Source organism: Tigriopus californicus, chromosome 5, assembly GCF_007210705.1.
Source record: "Tigriopus californicus strain San Diego chromosome 5, Tcal_SD_v2.1, whole genome shotgun sequence".
In the NCBI taxonomy this organism is placed as follows: Eukaryota; Metazoa; Arthropoda; class Copepoda; order Harpacticoida; family Harpacticidae; genus Tigriopus; species Tigriopus californicus.
Genome location: NC_081444.1, coordinates 15,158,677 through 15,185,223, shown reverse-complemented (window position 1 = coordinate 15,185,223; position 26,547 = coordinate 15,158,677). Strand labels below are relative to the sequence as shown.

Below are 26,547 nucleotides of genomic sequence, written 5' to 3'. Positions count from 1 at the left end.
CCTTGCTTACTGTACAAAATTACATTCAGTTTTAGAGCATCGTTCGATCCCTCTGGAAATGTGTGACATGCACCTATTAACCTAAACACGTGATCGTGGTTCCCATAATGTGAAATTGTTATTGAATAAATGAGAAATCAACTTGTCGTTATTAAATACCATCATGGGTTTTATTTGTTAACAGTCTGAATGAAACAGAAAAAGAGGAAAGGGATCAAACTCGAACACTCCAATGAACAATCATCAATCAAGCTTGGAATGTGACAAATGAAGACGAAACGACCATATCGGCAAATGCTACGGAAGTGGTTGCTGTTAAAGGTGTTATCGAAGTATTCTCTCTTTAGTCGTCCCAACCATTCTGTAAGAAAGGAGTTCAAATCATAACGGGAGCTCTCGGGGACTAATTCACAATCCCGAACGTTTTGGAGATGTCAATGAAAATACAAAGTGTCTTTTGTCTTGAATTGGCTCCCGCGAGCTATGGCTGCGCTTTGATGTTGCTTCAATGTGCTTTTGGTAAAGGTTAAAATACCATATTTTAAAGAGCAGCCAAGACTGACTGAATGTACACGTATTGAACAGATGCTTAAAGCATCCCCAACGGTGCTTTCAGTGCTAAAATTCAAACGACCTGAGGATTGCTATCTAAACCAAAACCATGTGGCACACTCCACCATTTGACGAACCGCTCTGAATTATATCGAATTCGTGCATCAATGTGAAATCACTTGAATGTTTGGACTAAGACGGAGCAAAAACGGCTCATAAAAAGTCAAGTTGGAAGTACAAAAAAAAAACCGGGGATAGTAGTTTTGTTATGGCATATACTACTTCTGTTTAGAAGCTATTTTGTAAGGATGGAATATTGGAAAAACTTATTGTTCAAATTTGCTTTTGAAGGCCTATTCACAATTTAATTTGCGTTCCCCAGATGCTTTGAGCTTTAAAAACCATTGCAAGAACATCAGTCGAGGAGAAAATTGACATCAATCCAGATATCTGACGTTGCTTCATCAGTTCTTGGGTGTATTGAACAGATTTTCAACCTGCTGATACAAATATAAATTAATCATAAGACATCCTGCTTTGCCCAAAGTAAGGTTTAAAAATCACTGCAAAGGTGTAACATCGCCTGCTGTGACTCAGCGTATGGGTATTTTAGACTTCTTTCTAGTCAGACGTGGCAAAATGAAATGAAATACATGTTGTCTTTACCCAGTATTGATGGATAGCAAAAAGCGTTTTCTGGGGGAGAATGGGCCCAATCAGGGGATTCATCTGCGCCATGTAGCAACACAACCAACTGAAAGGATGAAAAAGTTAAGGCAACAGTTATAAGAAATCGCCTTTGTTTGGCAGTGAAGAGGGTTTTCAATTCCTTTGAAATGCCCACTTTGAACAGGTATTTGTAAGTTAAGAAATGGATACTTACAAGAGCCAACAAGACGCACCCGTTAACATCAGAACCACTTGCAAGACTCTGAAAAGAGAATCAAATGCAATGATAGAGCTGTTTTTCATGCCTTAATCGGAATTCCAAGTAATATCGAGACCATTGCGATTCCGCTACCTAGAATTCCAGGTCACGATTTCTGTGGTTTGGGATGATGAAATCCCAGCTAAGAACCATCTCCGAAAAGAGTAACACACCGAGGTCACTTCGACCGTAGATTTACTCAAATTAGAGTGAGACATTCAATCCCAAGGACAAGGATGTGGAAACAAATGACTGAATGAAGTGGTATTCGAGAAACCCCTCAAAGCACATCACCTGATGAGAGTGCCTAACAACGGGGTTTTATTAACGCCAAAACAAAATGTTTTTCCTGTCTCTGGACTCTTAATAAATCATTTTTAGATTTAGCTAGCACGGGATCGCACCAAATAGCGAAATGCCAAACAACTACTTTACCAACGAATGCATTATTTTCATGGTGTATTTGTGATCGAGTATTTTTGATGTCTCTTGTATCAGCATTTCAGTAATAACTTTAGAAGAAACTTGCGACAAGGAATGCTTATAACCTTAAACAAAAAGTGCCATTTTTCTTTGCGACTTCCGAGGAACTAAAATAACTTTGACCTGTTGAACATTCTGAACGCTAAAATGTCAGCTGGCTCACTCGCTCACTCGATCTTGTACGGTCTTTTCTAGAGGAAGCTTGAGACACGACGAGAGTTTATAAATACAATCCACAAGCCGATAGTTACAGTGCAAGCAAAGTTTCATACTGCAAAAGTAAACGGCATGCGCGCAAATAATGACACGCAATGACATAATATGATGTGTGTTCGTCAAAGTACAAACACAGAAAAATATTGATTAAGTTGATATACTTGTAAAAACTTGGCTCAGGCGAGAATGAACAGGATTGAGGTTTATTTCGGGATTCTAACATTATTAATCGACTCTTTAAAGAAGCACCTGTTTGATGATGTCAGCACAACTTTTGGGAGGTCCTTGGGGTACTTTTCAATACAGTACAGGTTCTACAAAACCAAGATACAACGTGCAATATTAGACAGTAAACTTTTTTGAGGTTTCAAAAAGTCTTTTGTAAAAGTAGAAAATTTTAACGTAAGGAAATTAAGTCCAAAAATAGTTTTTTTATGCATGTTAATGAGTAAAGTTGTGACATCTTATCAAATTGCAATGCTACCTGAATCATTTTAATAAATGAATGAATGAATTGAAACTCTGTTTTAATCCCTTGACAAAGAACCATAAAGGCTCAAAAGTACGAGTGACCTCTCAAAATGTAATGATGACATCATCTTCCTTTCCTGCTTCAATGTTTTAATACCTTTTAAAGAAAAATTCCAATACTAGGTATCCGTTCAAATTACTTTCGAGCTCATTTTACTCTTTTCTACAAATCTAGGTATCAATTTTGTAACTCCTGCCTTGAGCAGGTTATTCTGAGAGCACTTAAATGCTGAAGGATTATCTTATCTGTTGCATTGTCGATCACGTCTCGTGTGTCTTACAACTACGTTTCGTCACATGGTCTTGCTTAGATACACTGTCAAGAATAAACATAAAAATCCTTCCATATTAGTGTAAATGGTGACAACCTTGAGTGAATTCATCCACCTGTTCCGTATACTTTAAACAAAACAACCGTTAGAAAAACAACCCATAAACTAGAACTGGCAATCCGGGTCAGCCTGAGTGCAAACCATTTTTTTACTCAACGGCTAAATTAGAGTTGGTTCCGGATGACTGTCATGAAAATCGATTTCTCTGAAAGGTCTCTCGGTTCAAATTCGGGGCCATAACTCGTTCTGGCTTTCCCGAGACGAGATCGAACCTCTTATGTCAGTTGAAATCCGTGTCTTATCAGTAAAAATGTGCGATTCCTTAAGATTGGATCCGCCCTACTGGCCAAATGGTCAGTTTCGGAACAAGTAACATGGTTCAAATTCGATTCTTGGACAACCGTGAATGACAATTGGTAAAAGAAAGAGGGCGGAGTGCGGCGGGATGAACGGGGCCAAGCCATGGCTCAAGTCGGATCTAAGCGCACTTTTGGGGTCCATGCTAGAGAAGTTGGATGGTTAGAGCCCAGGCAAGATTCGACATTGGCGGCGGAGTTTAGAGCGTTCGTGGGAGCTACATGACTCACCCTCGGTTAGGGTTCTTGGGAATCATGAAGGGGATGATCCCGCCCACCACGAACCAAATGAGGCTAAAAAAGATGATGGGTAACCACGAAGCACCCATGGTCACGGGATGGTCTTCAACGCACCAAGGAAAGGAACTTCGTTACTTTGTAGAGGTCTGTTTGACAGATTTCAGCCAATTCAGAAGTTGCTATATTACTTGGCAGGCTTGCCGGAATCAGAGGGACGACGAGGGCCATTTCGATAACCTAAGGCCAGAAGTTGACTCGTGAACGGAAATGGTCGATTTTGGTCCTTGATTGTCAATTTTGAGCTTAGATGGAGATTCAGCCTCGTGACATTATAATCAGACTCCCAAGCCAGGCCTAGGGTCTTTATTTGCTCTAAATAGGGAAATTATTTCCTGTATGGATCCGCAACGTAGAATCTGACTGACTCTCTTAGGCATGAAACATTTCATTGATGTAAGTGGTAAGATAAATGCCAATAGAGTTTGTGTACGTTGTACCTTATCAATAGGTCTCTAGACTTTTTCATGTCCACATCGAGCAGAATTCAAGAAAGTTGCTTATCTGATATTGGTCTTACGGATGTCTTGGATATATGAAAAGCAAAGAGCAGAAAACCAGTAATTGCTCTTGGTACAGATTCCTTCGTTTTTCGGCTAACGTGAAATCCGGGGAGGAGACGTGTTGTAGTGGTTAGCGCAATTTCCCGATACGAGAGTGGTCCTCGGTTCGAAGCTCCTCCTAGACCTTTCTCAAGGAAACTTTTAGACGCTAACCCGGAGAACCAAAACTGATACGGACACGACACTGCCTATCGAAAAAAGTTTAATGACGATCTGATGGCCGGGCGAGGCTCATCACTTCGACAATAGCACCCAAATGCAAAAAAGCTGTAACCGTACTCGTTAACACAGGCTGGAATCAAAACAGCCAAATTGGCAGCACTGAAGGTCGGGTTCCCTCTGGCCTGAGACTCGGAGGGGCAGATTCAGTCTTGTGATCTCCACTGGATCAGGGCTTACTATTTATCTCAACTGCGAGCCAAAACTAGCCCATTTTCACATTTAGAAGCAAGTATTTGACCAATTATTATCAAATAATACCTCGTTAAATAAGTAGAATGTATATGATTTTTTATTTTTAACAGTGCTAGATATCACCGTATTTGATGAAAGTATGTACGTGCAAACCTATATTAGGCCTGAAAAGCCAACTTGACCAACACGCAACTTTGATAAAGAATACCCCTCAACCTAGCAATGGTCTGGCCTCTTATGCTCAGTGCCTCCATGTCTTGCGTTTTCGTAAGAGCTTTGCGAATTTGGAATAAGTGTATTGGGGTGTTCAAAATTCCACTTCGCCCAAAAAGTACAAAAAGAAGGATAAGTGATTTTGGTGGAGATTTGGACAATTGCAATGCAAATCTTTTCCACTGTAAACTAGAATTTCAAGGAAAAAGGCTTTCTTTTGTTAGTATTTGAAAGGAATATTTTCTTTTCGAGAATCCAAGCTAGTTGGAACAATAAAGACCACCTCTCTTCCTTCTTGGGCACTTTCATCGTTGAATATGCTTCCTTCTAGTATTTGTAACGAATACATAGGTGCTATTGATCTGGTAGCTTTTTTCAAGTCAGACTTGGACACATTTTTTACTTGCATTTCAAATCAGCTCCCAATTCAAGGACTAGATCGGTCTTTTAACACAACTGCCAACTCAAGTCAGTCCTTTGTTAGACTTGCATACCGTGAAACGGTTAGAAAAGCCCGTGAAAACCCAAACCATACCCGAAAAAGCAAAAATTGTCAGGCAACTGATTCTTCAAAGACGTAATGAGATGTCTGGAATCAATATGAGGAGGTATTCTGCTTGTTGGCAGCGAGTTGAAAATGGAGATCTTCAATCATTTAAATATTGGCATTGTTTTTCTGCTGATCTGCTGTTGGTGGAAATGTACTTGTTGCGTTGCTGGAGTGGAACTTTGAGTTCAGAGGCCAGGTTGTTATAGCTTATACCTTGGAGTTAAGAGTATGGACGTTAATCGATATGAAACTATACTCGCCAAAGCGGTGAGCAAAGGCTCGTTTTGGGTAACGTCCAAGCCTTAACTTACAGGTACGATCGTTTAAAAAAACTCGCCTCAGGGGAACATTGTCGAGAAACAATGGCACAAGTCAGGGATTATTTTCCCGTCAGAGGTAGCGTGGGTAGAGAGTGCCTAGAAACCCAGCTCATCATTGGGTCACTCAGGTGTTGTTTGACTTAAGTGTTGCTTCAAAATCAGTCTTAGTTTGGGCTACAAGAAGCTAGATTGCCAATTTAAAAATCCTGGACATTAAACGGGCTACAACGGGCTCCACAACGTAGCTAATTTGAAAATTGTGTTCCGGTAAGTTCCCAAATCTAAGAGTCCTACACTAAATCGGGTCAACCTGAAGAAACTGGTGGCAAAGTGCTTGAAGTTATTAATGCCCATGTGAAGCTTTCCATCGATATCAGGTTCAAGTGGGCCTGGAGAGTAGGCTTCGATGTACAAGAAAAGGAGAGCAAGACAGGGCTAGGAGCCTGTGCAAAGCGTTTTGTTCTGCCCTTAACTTTAGTTCTACGCCATGTAGCTTTGTGTTTTGTTGGCACATCTCCTCGCTAGCTCACCCTAGCGTCAAACATTAGAACGTGATCTCGACGTACGCCATTGCGAGTAGCATTTTCTGAAATTTCATACGCTTTCATCAATTGCCTTAAAAAGACATATTCTGAATTGTTGAGCCTCACCGAAGCTGATAATGGGTGAAAAGATGTTCATTTTCATGTTTTTTTTTGGTCCTCAAAACCAAGCGGCGTTTGCGTTCAGAAGGCTTTCTCGCCCCATTTCAAGTGAATTTAATCAACGAAATTGATTTTGTAAGTCTTGCGATTTTTGCCCCATATTGGCATTCCATCTGGAGACCCTGATTGTGATTCAACTCCAAGGTAAACAACGTGTTCCGCACATGGAACTCACTTATGGCAATTTGATCCCAGGCTGCCTTACACGTCCCTCAGTCGAAACGAAAGTTATCATTTGCGACCATTGAATACCTGGGCAAATTTTGGTTGCGTGTATGTCGGGGTGGGGCCTTCGAATTTTGAATGGGACCTCTACTTGGCGGTCCCCTCTAGGTAGGCCTACATCTTGCATTCTGGGGTTGTTCCATGAGTGGTTGGCGGTTGGCTAAACCAATGTGGCACCCAACCATATTTCAGATGAACATCTCATGTTATGATTTACCAACTTGTGAGCGATCCTACCTTTTTCAAATGAACTTAACCTAATTTAAACGATGTTATACACAACAGTGACCCTAATAATTGAATCCTAAATCCGTTAACCATAAACTCAAAAAATTGAGATACCAACAAATTGGTGGCAAATATTGAAGGGGAACTAAGTATTAGAAAGGGCCTATTTTCTGAATATTGGTGTCCAGAAAACGCGAATGAATCTGAATGTATACTGGCTTTGCAGGTTCCTTCTTGCTTCATCCTCGTCCAGGTCTGATTCGTCTCCGAGCTTTGGCCACTATCATGTCCGATGAGGTGTCGCCCATCGTAAAATCTCCTGTTGAGGAGGAGCCCAAGGCCGAATATCCTTGGCGCAAGGCTAAGAAAGTGGCCTGTTTAGTGTCCTTCAGTGGTATAAACTATTACGGCATGCAACGGTGAGTGAGACAGATTGAGCGCCTCCAGTCCCGAGGGACAGTAGAATGTCATCCAGTTGTATTTCATTTGCCTTGGCTTATAGGAACCCGAGTTGTCCTACCATCGAAGAGGAACTGCTGCGGGCCTTTCGAGATGCGGGCGCTATTCCATCGGAATGGTATGACAATATGCAGAAATCGTTCTTCCAACGAGCCTCGCGAACTGACAAAGGTGTCTCGGCCATCAAAATGATCATATCCCTTAAGATGCGTAAGTTCTGAAGGTTATCATTAACAAGCCAATGCTCATTAGAAGCTAAGAAAGTATTGATGTTTTCGAGGCGAATCATGAAAATAATATCTGCCCAGATATATTTAAAAACAACCTAAATGTTTTGAAACTGATTAAAAGCTATTGGAAATGGCCATTTTGAATTTGTTTCAACATCTTTATAAAAGAAGCAAGAAGTTAAACCCCTGCCTACCAATCAGTTTCTCTAGAATGAATATTTAGTAGAGCCAAAACATTGCTAAACTGACACCTTTTTTAACGATAACGGATCTAATGAAACGACAATGCCTCTTATAAAGCAAATGCTCAGAGTGTTATACACTTTCTTTCTTTTGAAATGACTTTCTTAGTAAATGTCATTCACGTGAGCTTTATGAAATGAATTATTTTAATGCCCTTTTTGTGACAATGCAGAGCAGACAAACCCAATGAGTCACAAAATAGCACATTAATTGTTGTAAGCTAAAGGGAATTCCCAAAAGTCATTAGTTCCACTTCTTTGTCTTTTTCCCTTTGGTCAAAGTAGTGCTGGAGCGAGTCCATACTAGAGTCCAAGGGCACTCCAGTCTTTTACTCAAATTGGAGAAATTGGCCGTTCTCTTAAAAACATATTTTATTAGATTTCTTCAAAATCGGACCTAGATCCGTCAAGAATTGACCATGTAAGATGTAACCCTTAAAAGGTGATTTGAATAGACTGATTTGTTTTATAAATTGAAAATAGTTTTTTCAACCAGGAACCCAGACAGAGAAAAAGTCAGAAATATTTACTGTATATCAAATAAAGTGCAAAAAATCTGATCCAATGAAAAGCAATTTTGCAATAAATATTTATTATTATAAAAATAGTTTTTTGAGCAGTCATAAGTTGAGTAAAGGACTCAAGTCATTTGGCTTAATCTGAACTAAGCGAGTCAAGCAAAATTTGGAATATCAATGTCCAGAATATCATTTAGACTCTTTCACTATTCATTTTGAGAATTGATTATAGCTTATTGGGAATCTTATCTCCTAGGTAAGATAGGTAGGCTACAAAGAAAGTCATTCAATGTAAAAAATGTCATGTCTGATTAGTTAAAAACAAACCATAACGAGAAATGGTCAGGTACAATCGAAAAACACTTAGTCTACCAACGAATTGGTGTTAGCCGATCTATTGACTCATTGAAGCGGGAAAGGAAAATGACTTCATCTTCCAATTTTGAGAGATCACTCCTATTTTTGAGGCTTCATATCTCTTTGCTGAGGGATTAAATTGAAGGTTCAGTTCTTTTATCCATGTAAGGAATGGTTCATGTAGGTAGGTATTTTTATAAACTGTCTAAGTTTCACTCATTAACATGCATAAAAACTAATTTTGGAAGAAAAAGGCCGTTTTGAGGCTGATTTTTTTGTTTTTAGAATTTCGTATTTTTGCAATAAAATTTTTGAAACCTTAGAAACTGTTTTTGTCCAATATTGAAATTTATATCTTGGATTTTTAGTACCTTTATTGTTTTGAAAAGTTCCCCAATGACCTCCCAAAATTTGTGCTGCTTTTCATCGTGCAGCTGCTACTTCAATGTGTCAATTAAGCCCCTGAACATAGAGTTGATTAGGGATTTTGGACAAATATGAGTGCTTGTCTGGATCATTTTCAAAAGATAAGGCAGGGTCAGATGTAACAAAGACTCGCCTCAAGTCCGATGGCAAGAGATTGTATACTTTCGGACCCCGGTTTACTATGTAAAATAATTTTAAAAAAATTTTTTGATCATTTGGCTATTCTCTGTGATTGACACAGTTATACCTTGTGTTCCAAAAAGATTGACCCCATATGACCTTTCTATCTTGTACTTGACATGACTTTTGTTTTTCACCATTGATTTTGGATTTTATTCTTTCATGTTGCTCTGTTGAGTTATTCGATGAAATTTTTATTAATCATTAACTCCTTTGCCGCAGCAGAGCGCTCTAGGCGTTGGCAAAACCCCCGGCAGACGTTCAGCACGAAGGCCATACTAGATCCAGCTCAATGACCTTTAGGTCAACGACTTTGAATACTCCACTTGTAGATAATGGAGGAAAAAATATTGAGCAGGTCTCATCTATGAAAGATTTAGGTGTAGTCCTCTAAGATAATGAAGTTTGAAGGTAGGTTAAGCCATAGATTTATTGACATTGGAGGTCGGCCGACCGACCACTTGGTTGGCCAAACCGTACAATAAACCGGTTTTTGATCAATTCCCCGGAGATTTTGATTCATATCGGGCATCATTTTGAAGGAATGAGTTATGAGGAGATCCCTACTTACCGAGACTTAAAAAGAGTTGAAAAACATAACTTTCTTCTTCGTACATTACTAATCTCATTCCAGAGGGTGAAACGTATTTCGTTAAATGTGCTTTTGCCATGTGGGTTTTATTCCTTTCTGCACTCTGATTATGCGATAAAAGCAAAATTGTTTGTTATGGTTTTGTGAGATAGATAGATATATTTGAGTATTTCTGTCAGAACTTAATGAAACAGTTCAAAGTGTATTTATTTTGATAACATCCCCTTATCTTGTGTCTGACTTGTCTAGTGCCGTTTGAGCATCACATCGCCCGTATATAATTCCAATAGGCAGTGTTCTAGATCGTTTAACCTTTCATTTTTAGCACTGGGGATTAAATTACCTGTAGCGGTTAGAAAAGTCCGTGAAAAACCAAACCAAAAAGAAAAAAACCGTATCAGATTCGTCCTCTGTCTGTGGGTGTGGTTAGCGTCTAAAAGTTACCTTGAGACAGGTCGGGAAAGAGAACCGAACCGGGGACCCCTCTCCTGTTAGGAAACTGCACTAACCACTACCCCACGCCTCCTACCAATGCTCTGCATTGGCTTGAAATTTTTAGACCCGTGATATACCATCTTGTTGAAAGCTTTTAATTAGGATACAATTTCAAGCAAGGAGCGAAAAAGAATACTTCTGCCAATCCATATCTATAAAAACTAAGGTTATTACCTATCCATATCGTAGAGTGTAGCGCTGCTAAATAAAAGCAAGATCAATTTGGTCTCCCCTGCCTTGTAATTTTGAGGGAGTTCCTTGCGTCTACTTGCGTCTAATACCAATCATGAGGCTTACATTTGGATAACAATAACTGTAAAGTACGAGGTTGCTTCGCCCTATAGAGGAGTGACTCATTTTCACAGTAAAGTACTGAATATGTGAATCTATCACTTGTCAATGCGTATCTTCCTAGTGGTACGAGCTTCCAAGGAATCCAACGGCGCTAAAACATTTAAATCACATGGATTTCCCAAGGGAATACGACTCATCCGACAAAATTGAGTCAGTTTCGTTTGTTTGTTTGTTTTCAGTATGTATTGGCGATCAAATATTGCTTTCATGTCGGGTTGAATTGCATTTTTTTTTCTACACTGTAGTGCAACATCATCAGACGCCCGCAGAGTTGGAAAAGGTCTTCTTTGGCGTGTTTATGTATGTTTTGGATAGGGTTTTTGGATAGGTTGACATGATCAGTTAACAGCCTCGGCTGGCATGGACATGTGGTGCGTGGCCTTGAGGAGCTCGCTCAAGGTCGTCGTATTGCATTGTCCCAGATTGGTCTCGATTTTAAGGCTCTGGGCTCGAATCGTGGGTGAAGGGAGGAGATTAGTCTCGAGATTGCGACTGTTCTTCCGTAACTCGGTCATGTCATTCTGACCATCATGGGTCACTTCATTCTGAACATCATGCTCCATCTCGTTCTCGTCCTTGATTTGGACCAAGCCATCCGTGGAGTCACGGTCTAATGTGCCCTCCACGGTCTGAACTAATATCCAATCGGAATTCGAGCCCTCCATGGGTCGCTTCGGAAACCGGTTGAAGATGTTCCAAAATGACCTTCGCTCGTGGTGCTTCTTTCTGGACGCTCGTTTGGCATCCCTGTCGTCGTGTGTGTCTGAGTTTAGATTCGGGACCGATTGACTCATTCGCTTCTGAGTATTGATTTCTTCTGACATGTCCGCCCTCAGTTTCACGGGCTTGTCTTTGGCTGGCGGTGGGGATGGCACGCCCGAAGGGTGGTGGGCTTTCTCCTCTGATTCTGAATGTTGTGGAGGAGGGTAAGGCAGTCGAGGCTCCTGGGACTGCAGTTCCCGGTTCTCAGCGATACTAGGCATACTTTGGACACTTTGTCGACACTGACTCCTTTGCTGGTTCAAAGCCCGTGGCGGTCGACGATTGGCGGGCGGTCGAGCACGTTGAAAATGCTTCAATTTCTCCGTTTCTCCCACACCAAACTCGATGGGCTCCCCAAGTCCATGGGCATTGGGATTCGCCGAGGAGTGATTATTATTCTTATTGTTCTTGTCCAAGGATTTGGCCGTAGGTGATTGGAAGAAGATGCTCCGGATGAAGCCGGAGATACTCTTCCGATCTTTCTTTGTCTTGCCACCCATATTTCGTGGAGCTCACTGGTTTCAATGTTTATCTCTGAGTAAAGTGAGTGCGTGAGTGAGCGAGTGAGTCTGTGAGTGTGTGAAAACTGTGATTAGCTTTTCTCGTTTCCCGCAGTCACAGTCACCACCAACACCGGTCCCACCACCACCGCCACCACCACCACCACCAACATCATAATCACTCTGAACATGATTATCTCACTCTGTTACGTACACGGTAAGTCAATGAGAAATTCTCTGAACGAGTGTATGTAAAGCTCTCATTGACTTTTTTCCTGGACCAGTTCGCACTCAGGTTGCTCGAATATCACTGATTCCGAGTGAGGGTCTCGAATTTCAGTCACGAATTAGGTTATTGTGTTGTATGCAGTATTAGACTCTCCACTGTTTGGAGTGTACGTATGTAGTACTAGTGTGGGTTGATCGTCGTTGAATGTTCTCCTCGTGGAACGTGTGAAGTGGCGACTATTTGGCCAAATTAAGAATGGCAAATCTCTTAGATAAGACTAACTGCAAGTCAAACTAAGGAGTCACATTCACACACTTGCACTTGGGTCTGAGGTAAATCCCGCTCTAAGAATTCCGCTGTTTGGAAGCAGAGAAGTGGGAGTGTTCTTTCTCGATTGGCACGAGACTGAGAAGAAGCCCTTTCAAAGTGACAGCGTAGTCTAAACGAAAGTTGCTCACTCTCTGGACAATGTCTGAGCGAATCCGTGTGTATCCTGTACTTGTGACTAATTGCAACTGAAATTGATGAAAATGATGTTCAATGTGGACTGACTTTTTTGGCTTTTTTGCAACGCCCCGCTATTTCAGGACGGTTCTGTCGTGTCTAGCGAAAAGAGGACGCGGACTCGCGAATGACGACAAACTATCACTACACTCGCACCAGATGAAGGATACTCGATTGTAAAGTGACGATATTGTCATTGTCCATCTCATGCTAGAACTCGAGAGATTTCATCATCGAAGGCGTGTTTGTTGATGAAAATGTTTTGATCGCTTGAGAGAAAGAAAAAAAGGAAAGATAACAAAGATTGCCCGTAAGACTGGGTATGAACTATAGATAAAAATGAAAAATGAACCCTTCAACTCGCTGTGGGATACTTTTTAGGTGTCAACAATGTTTTAATTGGACTAATTTGATTTGCTTCGATTAAAGCTTTGGAAAGACTTGCGGAGGCAAGGATTGTCAATGTCTAGTTTCTTAGGAAATAGGATTATATTTAAAAACAATAACGTAGCAATATCTGAGAGAGCTTGAAATGTAACTCAAATTGGTAAATTTGTTTAGAAGCGGAAAAGAGGAAAACATACTGACAGAACGATTTTTTTTTATAACCCGTAAACATTTGGTCCAACAATGGAATATATCGTCTTTGAGGATGATCATCTACCATTTAGAAGGTAGAGTGTTTTCACACGACTGAGTTGCCAATCCAGCTAAAACTGTTCAATTCATCCTGGGCAAGAATTGATCGCAAAATCACCATCCTCCCATCAAGGATCTCTGCCCATCGCAAATGTGTTCGATACTCTTAAAAAAATGTTGTAAATCTAAAATTAAATGGCGAGTTTTGGCTTTGTTACGCCACAATGTTCGAAGAAATAAAAAGCTTCCAATCCTTTTAAATTACAGAAAAGTTAAGGGCTTCCTCTTTTGTTTACTCACACTTGGACGTACGTAAAACTTATCTTTTCAAGCGGATCCAGTGGTCGCTCACAGATGACTTGCACCCTGGATCTGGAGAGACGACCATCGCGTGTGATTTTTTTCAGCCATTTTAATGATTACTGAAGCTTCACGAGAAACCTGCCCCTAATCGAAACATTCCCACTTCAGCCACACTCTTTCTTGATTGTGTTACTGTTTTGTACTTCTATCATGTCACTCATGAGAGTTGTGCATCTGAGGGAGACGTGACGTGGAAGTAAACTGCATCACCCTTACTTGAAGTGGATAGATGTTTAAATCAGATGCAAATTGTCTGTTGTGAGGAAGCATTTAGCAACCATCCAAAGGTTGCCATTTGAAAGTCAATCGAGGAGGAGGATAAGTGGCTTATAGGGACGGACGAGAAAATTTTGCCTTGAGAGCGTTGGCAAGGATGGCCATTTTTATATGGACATTGTAACTACTGTACAGTACATTACACCATCACAGGAAGCGTGATATTGGCTCACTCAGAAATGCAGTAAAATTGCAGTAATATGCTAAAGTTAGCTTGTCAATGGCTTTGTGAACTATATGAGCTATCATTGCAGGGATGATAAAGTTGACAAATCAAATTTGGCCATGCAACTCTAGAATGGCACAAATAGTGTGGCTGGGATTCATATTAATATATGCCGGGGGAAGTGGCTACTTCAGTTACGAGACCAACAATGGTTGGCTGGTTAATGCCTTTGCTCTGTTGTCATGTCCACTTCAATGATGAGTTGGGATTACGTAATCCGTCATTCGATATTCACGATGAACATTTTGAAAATGATGTCGTTGGATAGAAGGAGATTTCACCTGAAACAATATTGGATGGACTGGACGTTATTGACGTGACAAAAGTGAAAAGCCAGGCTTGTAGGTGAAATCTGACGAGAGATGTGCTTTTTGGATGAAAGTTCACAGAGCATGACACTAGAAAATTGGCCCAACCAGAGATGTGGAGTTGGGCAAGAGCTGAAACTGGACAGACACTCCATGAAATCGAGTCAAACGACGACAACGACGACTACAATCATGATGGTGGTGATGATGATGTTGAAAGAATGATGAACTGATGATCAACACAAACGTCACCTCTTTCTGACCAATCCAAGAGTCCTGGCCTCGTGTGAAAGTTAATTAGGTGACACAACGAATGACCCTGAGCATCAATTACATCCATGATCGTTCGTATGTTCAAAGCACATCCAAGTTACATTGTGCCGCCAAGCTTTGGCAACATTTTCAATTTCAATTCTGTTGTGATGAACTTCCGGCCATTTCATTTCAACCTGAGCGAGCATTTGAGTCGACCTCCGGTTTGCCCTTGAATAATGTATCAAATGCGGGTGCCATATTCAAACTCTGCGGAAGGATGGATCGTTTATCAACGTGAAAGTGGACTCCTTACCACACGGATCGATCATGTTCTGTTGAAAGCAAATTCCCAGACTCGTTATCAAATGGTCTCCTCGACAAGGCGATCATACAGATCGTTCCTTAAAAAACCGCAAATAATTACCGTAGCGTTTAAATGTTCCAAGATTCACGAACTCGTCTCGTAAAGTTCAAATAACGGAGGTGGCTTACTCGAATTTTTTGGGATCCGCCGCATTAACCAACTATTTCGGCGATGGCGGGGATCGCATTCCTAGATTACGTGTTACTATGTTGATCGTCGGGATGAAATTGGTTTGGCTGATTGGCATTCAATGAGGCATGATGATTGTATGGCTTGTTCACAAGTAGTGCAGAACACACTATGCAGGGTTGAGGGCTGGAGGCTGGTGGCATTTTACAATTCAATGACAAGGACAAGGACAGGGAAAGGGCCGCGAATGCAACTCTTTTAGCCCTGATTTCCGATGAGAAATGAGTCTCAACTTGGGATCACAATAAATAGCCTCCAGATATTGAATTTGCCCTTAGAACGTGTATGGAATGTCATGCCTAGTGAAAGATAAGTGTGATCGACTATTTGGCCAAATTGAGAGGCGCGATGTAGGTCTGCAATTTGCATACACCTTCATGCGGATGATTAGAGTAATTAGTTTGTTCCTCTTTCGTCACAATGTCGATGTATTCACTCACTATTCAAGCTAACGAGAAGGCTCGGAGTGTTCATTGGGTTTCAATTATTTATTTCCTGGCTGATTACACGCGTATCATGTCATACCTATTTGGTTGTTCGTTTGCCAACGCTATGCATAATACTTATAGCCTGGTTTTTAAACCCGATTAGAACATTTGCTTTGATACAAATTGAGGCATTGTCCAGACTCATGCATAATATGAGAGATAAATGAACAAATTCGCAGTCGATAATTGCGGATGAAAAATCCAGATAAGCAAACGGTGGTTTACTTACTTCCCCATTCAAGTCGTCTCCTTTCCATTAAGAAGAGGGGATTGCATAACATTTTTCCTCTCGAATTCAAAGTGGCGGTACATATTATTCGAATACCATATTGTACCTTGCTTTAGAGCCGATCTTGACTGAGACGAATCGGCCTCTTTTTATCCAAAGGGGGCAATAATGCTGGCTTTAAACGTGTTCTACGTATTGAGGTATAGAGATACCAACCATAGAGAAAGCATCCAAGATTTAGATCGTTGTGAAATGGGATAAGTTGAAAAGGGAATTAGAAAATAATTCAAAGATCAACTAAGGAACAATGGTAACTGAGTGGTCTAATGTACCCGATAGAGGCACGACATGGTTCCCCAGAGGGCGTGGGATCGAATCCCGCCTTCGGAGAAAACCAACCGAAGGCATTTTCATTTATTTACGTCCTCGAAATGAGTAAGATATTTCTCGTACATTTCCTTCTCATGAATTGAAGTCGATGAGAAATTGACATCGTTGTTATCTCGAAAATTTCAACAATGTCATTCAAACGTATTATCTAAGTATAAGCGAACAGGAAACAGGACATCTGACATGTCTAATTATAAAAGAGAAAACAAAGATATTTTTGGATCCTTGTTGTTTAAGAGAGACAAAGGTTGACAAAAAAGAAATAAGACGTCATGACACGATTCACAAACATGGCGGTGGAAATGAATTTGTCACCTCTCGCCTTTATAACTCTATGGATCAACAACTACCATCTGGAATCTGGACATCTTTAAATGAAAGAAAGGAAAAGTGGGAAGCAAGATCTTTCATTTCCCTGATTCAGATGTATGAGCCAACGGTTTCAATTGATCAGCTCCTGCCAGAACTCTTACTTACATTTACAGCACTCCAGCTGGATTTAGATCATTATTTCGGCCTGACAATGCAATGATGAAATTTTGCCAGCCACTAAGTGGAACCTTATTATTGCGGACAAATCATGGCAAAAACTTGCTTCAACGATCAGAAAACGAGAGCATTCTGTAAAATCTCTACTCCATACAGTTACCCTGAAAAGCATGGACTCGAAATATTGAGTTGCGAGCGTCCATGAATCTCGTAATCAAATTATGTACAGTAGGTACATATCCTAGTAGGCAACGAACTTTTACCTTTCTTCAATCGCAATGAGAGTCCCGTCTTGGATATTTCAGAATCGAGAAACAATATCTTAGCCACAAGTTCTGACCCTCCTGTAGCTTAATTGGTGTCAAACGATTTCGCTGGAAGAGCAGATGCAGTTCTTGTTCATGTTGAACCCTTTGCTGTTGTCAACCTTGATCAATCCGGTCTGTGTCGCGAGATCATTCCATTTTTTGATAGGCCCACTCTCTGGGTGAATTAATGACCAGCAAAAAACTGAACAGAGTAGGATCAGAACATGTTGATCAGGGTAAGCCAGTCATATTAAATACCCGGTACGCCACTCTTCGTACACATCTTTTAAACTCTCGTCCACTGCAAGCCATAATCAAACAAACTCACAAATCTTGTGTGGAATCCCTTGGCCTTTGCTGTGATTGAATGACAGGTCATAACTCACACTGGTTAATTGCACAGAGAGCAGGATCTTCGTTTAAGTCAAGAAATTGGTTCCTGGAATGCTGGGCTTCTGGTCATAGTAGCCCTGCAAGTTGTAATCGAAAAACCAATAAGTGTCAATGTCGCTTGGCATGAATTAAAATGATACGAGCCCAACGCGTCTTCTTAACAGTGCACATCGTACGTACACTCATACATACATTAGTCAACAGGCATATCCCGAGATCATGTAGTGTATGAAGTCTAATCTCAAGTTTACTCGGACGGCAAAAGTTCAACTGCAATATTTCTTGACAATGGAAAAGCGAGCAAAATACTAGAGATTCTGGCTCAAGAAAACATTCAAAATCCTAGGATTAACTTGTTCTACTCTTAATCTATCAAAATGTCATTCAACATTTCAAAATGCCAACCTCCGAGTCCAGGTCAGCAAAACGAAAAGCTAGTCTCTCTCGGGGTACTACCTAGCTGTTCCTGGGAGTCTGCAATATCACGGTGAGTGTCCGAGTCACGTTTATGAACGACCAGCCGTTACGGGCATGGATGTCATGTCAAGAAGACGTCCGGACTTGGTATTGGGCCATTTTTCTATTTTTTTTTATCAGGGGCAGAGTTAGAAAGGCACTTTTTTGGGGGGGGGAAGATTGCTGAAATGCTGAAATCAACTCATTACTACAGGACAGGTCGCTGAAACCGACTTGAAGCAAATCTGTAACAGTAATATTTCAAGATAAACGAAAATCACAATAATCTGCCGGGAGGAGAGTGCTTTACCTCGCGCCATCTTACAGTTCGAGCTGAAAATCACATCTCTTAGTCATTTCCACGTTTACTGTTTGCTTTGCTAAGTAATAATGAGAATTACCAGACCATCACATTTTGACAAGTGGTAACCTTTAACATATGATAGGTTAACTAAAAACATTACTTTGGGCCATGCAACAGCCCCCACGCTTCCTAATTTTTACGTCCAATTCCAACAGGGTGCACACTCCGTGTGTCGCTCACATCTCAATAGTCTTTAATGAGTCTAGGCATCGAGGTCAAGGAAAGTGAAAAGGGCGTTTCATGGAGTCAAGAATGAAACTGAGAATTACCAAACGTTCAGTCTTGAATCTAAGGAAGCATGGATTACAAACAAGCAACCCAACAAAAGCATCACTGTTTGCTCTCAGTTCAACTCCGCTCTATTTCTATGTCTGTCCCAACAAAAAACAATCCTAGAGAAAAGCCTACTATGTCATATGTTGCAGGTCTAATTGAAAGATAGAAACATACGTCAGCTTAATCATCCGTTGACCATTTTCAAATAGGAGCATTGGGCAAATCTTCCATAATAGCGCCAAAATTTGGCTTTCAGACAAGTCACTTGTAAGAGAACAGCCTTTGGAACAGAAGATGGCGATAGCTTATGAAATTGATGAACACCAACTTTGAAAGCGGCTATTTGATACAAACGAGGAACTCACGTGAAGCTTGAAAACAAACGCAGCACTCGGGGAATCAGTGTTCAAGATTGGGTCCCTTACGGAGTAAACCTCATTTTGGCCTGAGAAGCGGTACAATTGAAACAAACATATTAACGCCTTAAATGGATTGTCTTTCGGATATACACACGCTTCACTGACTCCAAGTAATACAGGATGTTCAAATATTTTTACGCTTTGGAATGAGAGAAAAATGATTCTCGGCGCCAGCTTCGATTTCGTCTCAAGACATGGCTGAAAATCATTGACAATAATGGCAGATCTCATTCCCTCTTGTTGACAGATTTGCTTAAATATGCCGCTATCCTTCAACCCATTTTGGGTGAAAAAGGGCAAGCAAAGAATGGCATTTCATTCCTCAAATATCCAGTGAAGATAAGTCATGGTTTGAAGATCAAACGAATTTTCCCTTCACATGCCCTGAGGTGCTTCCCAAGAATGAGGCGAGAAGATTAGAGAAATTTCATCTTAAGATGACACCCAATTCAGGAGAAATGGCTCATCGTTTGCTGGCTCCAGAGAAAAATTTGACTGGCTGCGACCCATCTGTCATTATCTGCTGTCTACATTCACTCTAGATTGAACCTCCTCAGAATGTCACTCCACAACGAGATTTACTTCCCTCAAACCAAATGTGCAACCCTGACCCAATGTTATATTCACCTGTTCAGTAAAGAACGCGCCAATTTCCGGTCCTTGACCAACACTCCAATCTTCATTGATTGGTGAGGTAGTTTGTCCAACCAGTTGCTGGGGAACTGGAAATGGGATGGTCACCAATGCCAGGACCGAGTTGCCATCTTCATATTCATTGTCCCAAACCACTTGAAAAGTGACCAACCATCAACAAACCATACCATTCCTCACCAGGGCCACAGGAACTTAGAACTTGAGTTTGCGGTCAGTTTTTGGTAGACACAGTGGAATAGATAGGGTCCTGACATATCCGCCCAACATATGGTTGGTTTTTTTCATGGAGGGGTAAACCAAGGATGTCAAGCGACCATTCCTAATTTTTTCAGTTGTGCAGAATAAAGGTGCTCCGCGACCAAATGGTGTGTTCCTAGGCAGATTACCTCATCTCTGAATGACATCTACGCTCTCTATGCGCTTCAAGGGATGAGGAGTGAGGTTGTTGGTCTTCGTGGTTGATGGCCATGGTTGTGGTAGTAGATGGGTGTGATTTGCCAGAAACCATGCTGTTCAAAATGCAGACAATTGCTTCGAAAATTTGTCGCGCAAACTCACTTCCCTCCCAAGTCAAGCAAGGAAGTAGGATCGGATCGAAAGAATTAGAAATCATTTTTCTTGCCTATCAATCCCAAGGATCTAGATTTTTTTTCAGCTCGAGTTGAAATTTTGGCAAAACAACTTGAGCAACTAAACATGTCGGGCACTTTTCAAGTCATAAAAATCCACTCTTCAGCCGTGTTTTATTCGCGGCTCGCGTTACTGGTGACTACCCTATTTGAGAGCAATTTCGAGTTTCCTGTCAAAAACAATCAAAGTGGAGTCAATTGCCTAATGATAGGCTTGAGATCTTGTCCACCTCGATTTCTACTACCTAATACCACCTCACCTCGTGCTGTTGCTCGAAGGTCCCCGACTGACTCTCAACGATTTTTGATCTAGAAGATCGAGTTTTGAGAGGGAACATAACATATTTTGGGGTTGGCTCGACTTGTCTTCACAATGATTTCGTCAGTGGAACTAATTAGAAAGCTACGAGAGACATTTTTGTCGCCAGGCCGGAATGGAATAGCCAGTTGTTTTTAGTACATAGTGCGAAGAGAGGTGTGTTAATTTGTAGATTAAACCTCGTCCATTTGGATGTCTCTAACTTGAATGTCACCTCTGGATATTGCAATTTGTAGTTCTTCACTTGGACTTAGGTCCACGGAATGGGTTCCTCGTTTTTAGAACGGATAAAACCCCACGGTTTGCACTCATTTAACAGGCAAAAAAAAACCAACCTATCTTAGATATCCACGACATCTTTGGTAGCCGATTATCGCATGTTGTCTCCCTCGAATGATGAGCAATCATAGACCAGACAGTTCTCATTTTAATAGCTCCACTTTACTCGCTGTCTGCTACTCAAATGGTGGAAAAATGATCTCCCTGAAGTTTTCTTACCCCCCAAGAAAAAATGTCACTTCTTTTCATCAAATCGAGTTCTTCAGAATCGTCGGACGTCTTGATTGGCCTCAATCTGAATGGTGTGTTCTGCCAATCTTTTAAAATACAACTGCCCAGCAATCCAAGCAGTTCATACCCCTCCAGTACAAAGTGTGATTGTTGTCCATGAAAGAGAGAAAGAAAAGAGAGCTATGCAGACGGAGTGAGACCCTCATCGATCCCGGTTCCAAAGCCCACCACCAATTCCATCACATCAGCACCCTCTACCCAGACTACCATCCACACTTCAAGAGCAGAAGACCACCCTCAAGATTTTTTTTCTTCAAACAATCTTCAAGTGCCTTTCAGCAGAACGAGGCAAGAAAATCAATCTCCAGCGAATTCTGTTGGGACTCATGTCTTGGGAAAATGAAATCGTCAAATGTGTCTTGGGGTTAAAAAGCATTATTCACAAACGAAAAAAATGTACTTGTCACTAAGGGTGCAGATTTTTCTAAGTATAAGCGACATTTGACTCTTAACAGTGCCGATCAAAAGTCAATTGATGTGGCAAATTGATTGACAGATAACCCTGAAAATGGCAATTGTGTGGCTTAAAAGTCCGTTAGATGGGAAAATCGAAAAAAAAAAAAACTAGAAAATCTCTGACCCAAGAATTTGTTTGACCCATTTGACCTGCTTCGATGTAGTTAGTTTCGGTATAAACTTTTAAAAATTGGCCGTAAATATCCTCTCAAAAACATGATCACAGTATAGTAATGAACTTACTTTTTAATACTGGAACCATATATTCATGCCAGTGATGGATTATAGTGATACATGTTGAAAGGAGTGCTGATAAATTATATATGCTTAAAGTATGCCCCCCCCCAACTAGTTCACATCCAGTGATTTTTTAGAGATATTTCTAAAATACTTTTATAGTTGTGTATCTGATTGTAAAAAAGTGCAATGAGATTTCAAGTCAAATTCTAAAGCCAGCAACTAATGCGCCGCACTCTTTAACATATGTTACAAGTCAATTTTGAATTAATGAATCATGTCTTGGAAAGCTTTAAGCACAAAGAATTCATGACTTCCATCATCACCTCTCTCGATTTTTGGGTAATTTAGATACACAAGTGACGGATAAGCTGTAAAACCAACCAATAGCAAGTGGAACCCCTTGCAGGCTCAAAATCTTTGTTCGTTAGTACACTTCACCGGAGTGATCTCACAAAACGAGTACGCATCATAACATATAAGAGTGTGAACCGTGTTTAGGACTAAACCATGACTCAAATCTCTTTACATCTTTGAAGTGTACGCGTTCAAATTCATTTTCCATGGAGCTGCAATGCTCAATTTTGTGCTGCTTCATGAATGGCAAAAGTTCCTAGAACCATCTTTCCCTAGAGATGATGAAATGGTTTCAAAGAATGCCATTCATTCTTGATTACGAGGAATGAATACCAGGAGGTTGGCTATTTACCGCTCCAATCTTGGAGACTTGCTGGGTTGGTGCCATTCCCAAAGAGGACGTGTTTTTATTGAGAAAACTTTGGTTCATATTTTTCGTCAGGCCAGGATCGAGAGGATGAATGGTGTGGTGGTGTGGGGCGTTTTCGCTCCCCGATCAGTTGATGTAGACTTCCTTTTGAATTCGTGGAGAACAAATATTAGTTTTGGGTCCGAATAAACCGTTTGTCCCTCCGAAATGCAATAATTGAATCCATCTAGCTCTGGGATGAAAGAAAGCATAATGTTGTGACAAAGAGAAGGAGACGGAGAGAGAACATGAACAGAAGAAGATCATGGGGGGAAAGGGATTATTGCTAAATTCATGTTTCATAGATTTCTTAAAATGTTCTACATGTTCTTAAAAAGTGTTCTTTGGCAGATATATGTAGATGGCCTACCTTTATCCATCTTATACTTGGTTTTATGAAATGCAGGCATCTCTGAATACCCAAAATGATAAGAAAGAGATGAGAACATTTTGGAACTAAATGAAACCTAGGTTTATTTTTCATCGTCAAATATTTTTCAATCCCTCCTTGGTCTATGAAAAAGATTAAAGAGGAGTGACCATTTATCCGGGTACAAATTATGCAAATCAACACAACTAGTTTTCCCCCAACATAACTGCAAATTGAGAGCAAATATCTCATTCGTCAAGTTTTGCGTTAAGCTTCGAAATGCATTCCGTAAAATTATGAGCTTCAGAACGCTTCTCGCCGTCCCAACATCATGACGTCTAAAATCGAACATGATCCCGAATTTGAATGGAAAAGTTTATGCAAATGTTGCTGACCGTGATTCAGTACTTCTTCTTCCAAATGTTCGTCCAAATCTACTTCGACACTCCCGGCAACAACCCGTTGAAGACACCATGGAGGCAAGGAAATCGAGGAAGCCATTGAGAACTTGTCAATGTCATCATTCGAGAACAACACTTTGGCCAGAACCGTCCCAACAAGGCTCCCATTCGTCGGCGAGGAAATGCAAATGGTGCCCGGGACGCGGCCGGGCAATCGTCGTGGTCCACGAGCCCCATTCCGACGAGGATTCGCCAACAATCGGCAAATTCAAGTCGCTCGCGAAGCGAGCTCTCCTTGTACCGCGAACGATTCCGGGTTTATGGCGGTTCGGCCCGATTTCTCTGCTTATCCGTTGGAAAACTGACCCCGAGGTTCTCTTGACAAGAGCCGAGTTGATCTTGTGTTGTGCCATGCGAGATGGGAACGAAGTGACAAGGCCACTTTGGATGGCTTGGAAGAATTGGAAACGACCTGTATCTTCAATTCCTGCGGATGTGATCTTGGGCGAATCGAAGGACGTGCTCAGTGTTATAAATGTATTCGATACATTATTCCCTAATGATATGATTAATAATGTATGGGCACCACAAGCCGGTCGATAATGTACGTAATTAATTCAGCTATTGAATTCGAATGATGTGTCTTGGATGAATTCTTGACTGGCAAAACTTTTCTATTATTCGTCATTCGCACCGATGAACTAGAGTTATTTGAAAGGTCTTCCGTGTTTTGCGTTAACTTTTTTTGATGGACCCCCCTTTCAAAATTCAATAGAGCTGAAAGTTATAGGCGTTGCAAAAACTGTGCACATTTTATTGAAATGAACGTGCATGAACACGACAAATGTTTGTTCTGATGCTCAAACTAAACATGTTTCTAATAATTGCAACCCATGTTCACATCTTTCATAACCCTTTATATCATATCACGAACATGTTCTGGCCAAACTTTTCAAAAGAGGAATTGATCGAGATCCCTTTTGTGTATCCGCAATTTTACGTGTCAACCGTACTACATGAAAAGACAAGAAGATATGCGCAGAAACGTATATTCCTTTAAATAGGATAATGAAATGATTCAAGAAGAGCTCACGCTTAAATTTCCGCTACTTCACATTTCTTCTTCCCTTTTGGGTCTGTGTTAGCTTCTTCAAATACATCATCGGCATCATGACCAGCTCCGTTTTGCTCTTTCTGTAACTGCTCGTCTTCTTCCGCATCTTTATCGTTGAGTTTGCCCACAAGACCTTTGGCCTGCCTCAGAGGGTTTCTGGGCGAGTCCACGGATTCAAAATGCCTCGGTTCAAACGAATGAATAGGAAGGTTCCATCCCCAATCCAACATCGACCTCTCCTCTTTCTCAGTTTGTATGATATCGGCGAAGATGACATCTTTCTTAAAGGATTCCAAGTCATCCTGGAGCTCATCCCAAGTCAAAGCTTCATGGATGCCATCCGAGCCAAAGCGTTTGTTATACCTTTCGTAGTGAACCTAGGGACCGAACCGAAGCTTGACTTGACAATCATATGACAATATATTCAAAGGAAACATTTACCTCGTTGAGCATGAGACCCAAACCAGGGCCCCTTGGGATATCGATGCGATCTTTGGCCCATGTGGCTTCAATGGTCGCTTCGGTTGTGTAGCCACGCATCACGGAGATCATCATTCCAATCATTTTGCGAATTTGGTGTGCAGCATGAAACTCTGGCCTTTGACCTTGATCACGACAAATTCCAGGCCACTTTGTTCAAATGGCTCACCAGCCTCAAACTCGGTGATAAATCTGAGGGACGAGGGCTCCATGGGCAATCTGGAAATGGAGCCAAAATCTTTGTGAGTTGTACGAAGTTGGAAGAAAAAATCCCTCTTTAGTTTGAACCAACACTTGTTCAGATTGACAAAAATTGAAAATTGTCCTCGTGAAGAAAAGGTTGGGAGTTAGGTCGAAATAATAATATGCCAGGTTGCAATCTCGCAGAAGACATGTATTATTCCGCATCAAGGAATTGTCATGCTCAGGAGTGAAATGACACAAAAACCTGGCAAATTTTTTTATGCTCCAATATATGTATAGTCAAGAGTTATCAATTCTGTCTATTAGAGAATTGTGGTTTTTTTTTTAAATTCATCAAAAGACAAGGATTCATCGATTAAAGTCTAGCATCAATTTGTTTGCAGACAAAGGTCAAATGAAAGTCTTAACCAGGGCTCAAAAATCTATATTCTATTGAGGGCTAAAAAATTCACAAATAACTACAATTGTATTTTTATGCCTAAATATTTTTTATGAACGCAAAGATAAAAGTGCTTAACCCCAACAAAAAAAGACACATAAAACACTGCATTAAATGTTTTGGCATAATTTCGAACCGCCCTGACTCAAATTTCAACACATTTCGGCTTTTTTCAAACGGTTTTGTTTTTATAATCATTTGTATCCACAATAACCCATACTCTAATTATGCACCACAAGGTGTCCAGAGTGGTTTTTACAATAAACAGTACAATGGAAGAGCGTGTTTTACCAAAACAAAATCATAATCTTCTGATATTATGAAAGGATTAAATTTTTACGATGGAATTGACACTACATTCCTCATTCTAACTGCCGGGAGATGCTTATGGAACAGTTCCAGAGGCCCCTAATTGGTTAATTTTAGCTCTTACTTTCCGGCCGTGTAGTTGTGGTAAGTAATGCGATCCCACAAAGAGTCCCAATATCTTGTTCATCTGAGAGCGGTGTCCTCATCAATGCGGTACTGCTCGGTCACGGTCTGTTCCAACGGACAGACCGCAAAAGTGGGCATCAGGTAAAGTACGTCCGGGCATCGCAACTGACTTTTGAGTTTGAAAATTCTTGGTCACGCGTTTCACCCCCTTGGAGACGAATGGCGGGTGGTAACTCCGCATTCACTTTCGTCAGGGTGTCGTTTTCATGCACTGCAACAGC

General features: G+C 40.9%; 3 protein-coding genes across 3 annotated transcripts in view; 1 reads left to right on the top strand and 2 right to left on the bottom strand.

Moving 5' to 3' along the window:
- Positions 1–142: 142 nt before the first annotated feature.
- Positions 143–3,842, bottom strand: LOC131880846 (V-type proton ATPase subunit e 1-like). Its single transcript, XM_059227560.1, has 4 exons — positions 3,630–3,842; positions 1,436–1,483; positions 1,219–1,306; positions 143–361 (listed from the first exon to the last, which is right to left on the bottom strand). The coding sequence occupies exons 1-4, from the start codon at positions 3,725–3,727 to the stop codon at positions 344–346; spliced, it is 252 nt and encodes an 83-aa protein (XP_059083543.1). The 5' UTR covers positions 3,728–3,842; the 3' UTR covers positions 143–343.
- Positions 3,843–6,609: 2,767 nt separating this feature from the next.
- LOC131880842 (pseudouridylate synthase 1 homolog) overlaps positions 6,610–26,547 on the top strand; it is a gene marked incomplete in the record, with an annotated part of 21,234 nt that continues 1,296 nt past the window's right edge. Inside the window, 3 exon segments of the mRNA XM_059227557.1 lie at positions 6,610–6,792; positions 7,139–7,331; positions 7,415–7,581. Coding sequence (XP_059083540.1) covers positions 6,735–6,792; positions 7,139–7,331; positions 7,415–7,581 — 418 coding nt within the window.
- LOC131880844 (pseudouridylate synthase 1 homolog) lies at positions 24,628–26,541 on the bottom strand. The gene is made up of 3 exons (XM_059227559.1): positions 26,265–26,541; positions 25,150–25,407; positions 24,628–25,085 (listed from the first exon to the last, which is right to left on the bottom strand). The coding sequence occupies exons 2-3, from the start codon at positions 25,270–25,272 to the stop codon at positions 24,690–24,692; spliced, it is 519 nt and encodes a 172-aa protein (XP_059083542.1). The 5' UTR covers positions 25,273–25,407; positions 26,265–26,541; the 3' UTR covers positions 24,628–24,689.

Coding starts and splice junctions, on each gene's coding strand:
- LOC131880846 (XM_059227560.1), bottom strand. CDS start 3,727: ATGGGTGCTTCGTGGTTACCCATCATCTTTTTTAGCCTCATTTGGTTC. Junction 1,484..3,629: donor CCCAAGAACCCTAACCGAGG/GTGAGTCATGTA, acceptor TTCTCTTTTCAG/AGTCTTGCAAGTGGTTCTGA. Junction 1,307..1,435: donor GGTGCGTCTTGTTGGCTCTT/GTAAGTATCCAT, acceptor TCATCCTTTCAG/TTGGTTGTGTTGCTACATGG.
- LOC131880844 (XM_059227559.1), bottom strand. CDS start 25,272: ATGATTGGAATGATGATCTCCGTGATGCGTGGCTACACAACCGAAGCG. Junction 25,086..25,149: donor TGGGTCTCATGCTCAACGAG/GTAAATGTTTCC, acceptor TTCGGTCCCTAG/GTTCACTACGAAAGGTATAA.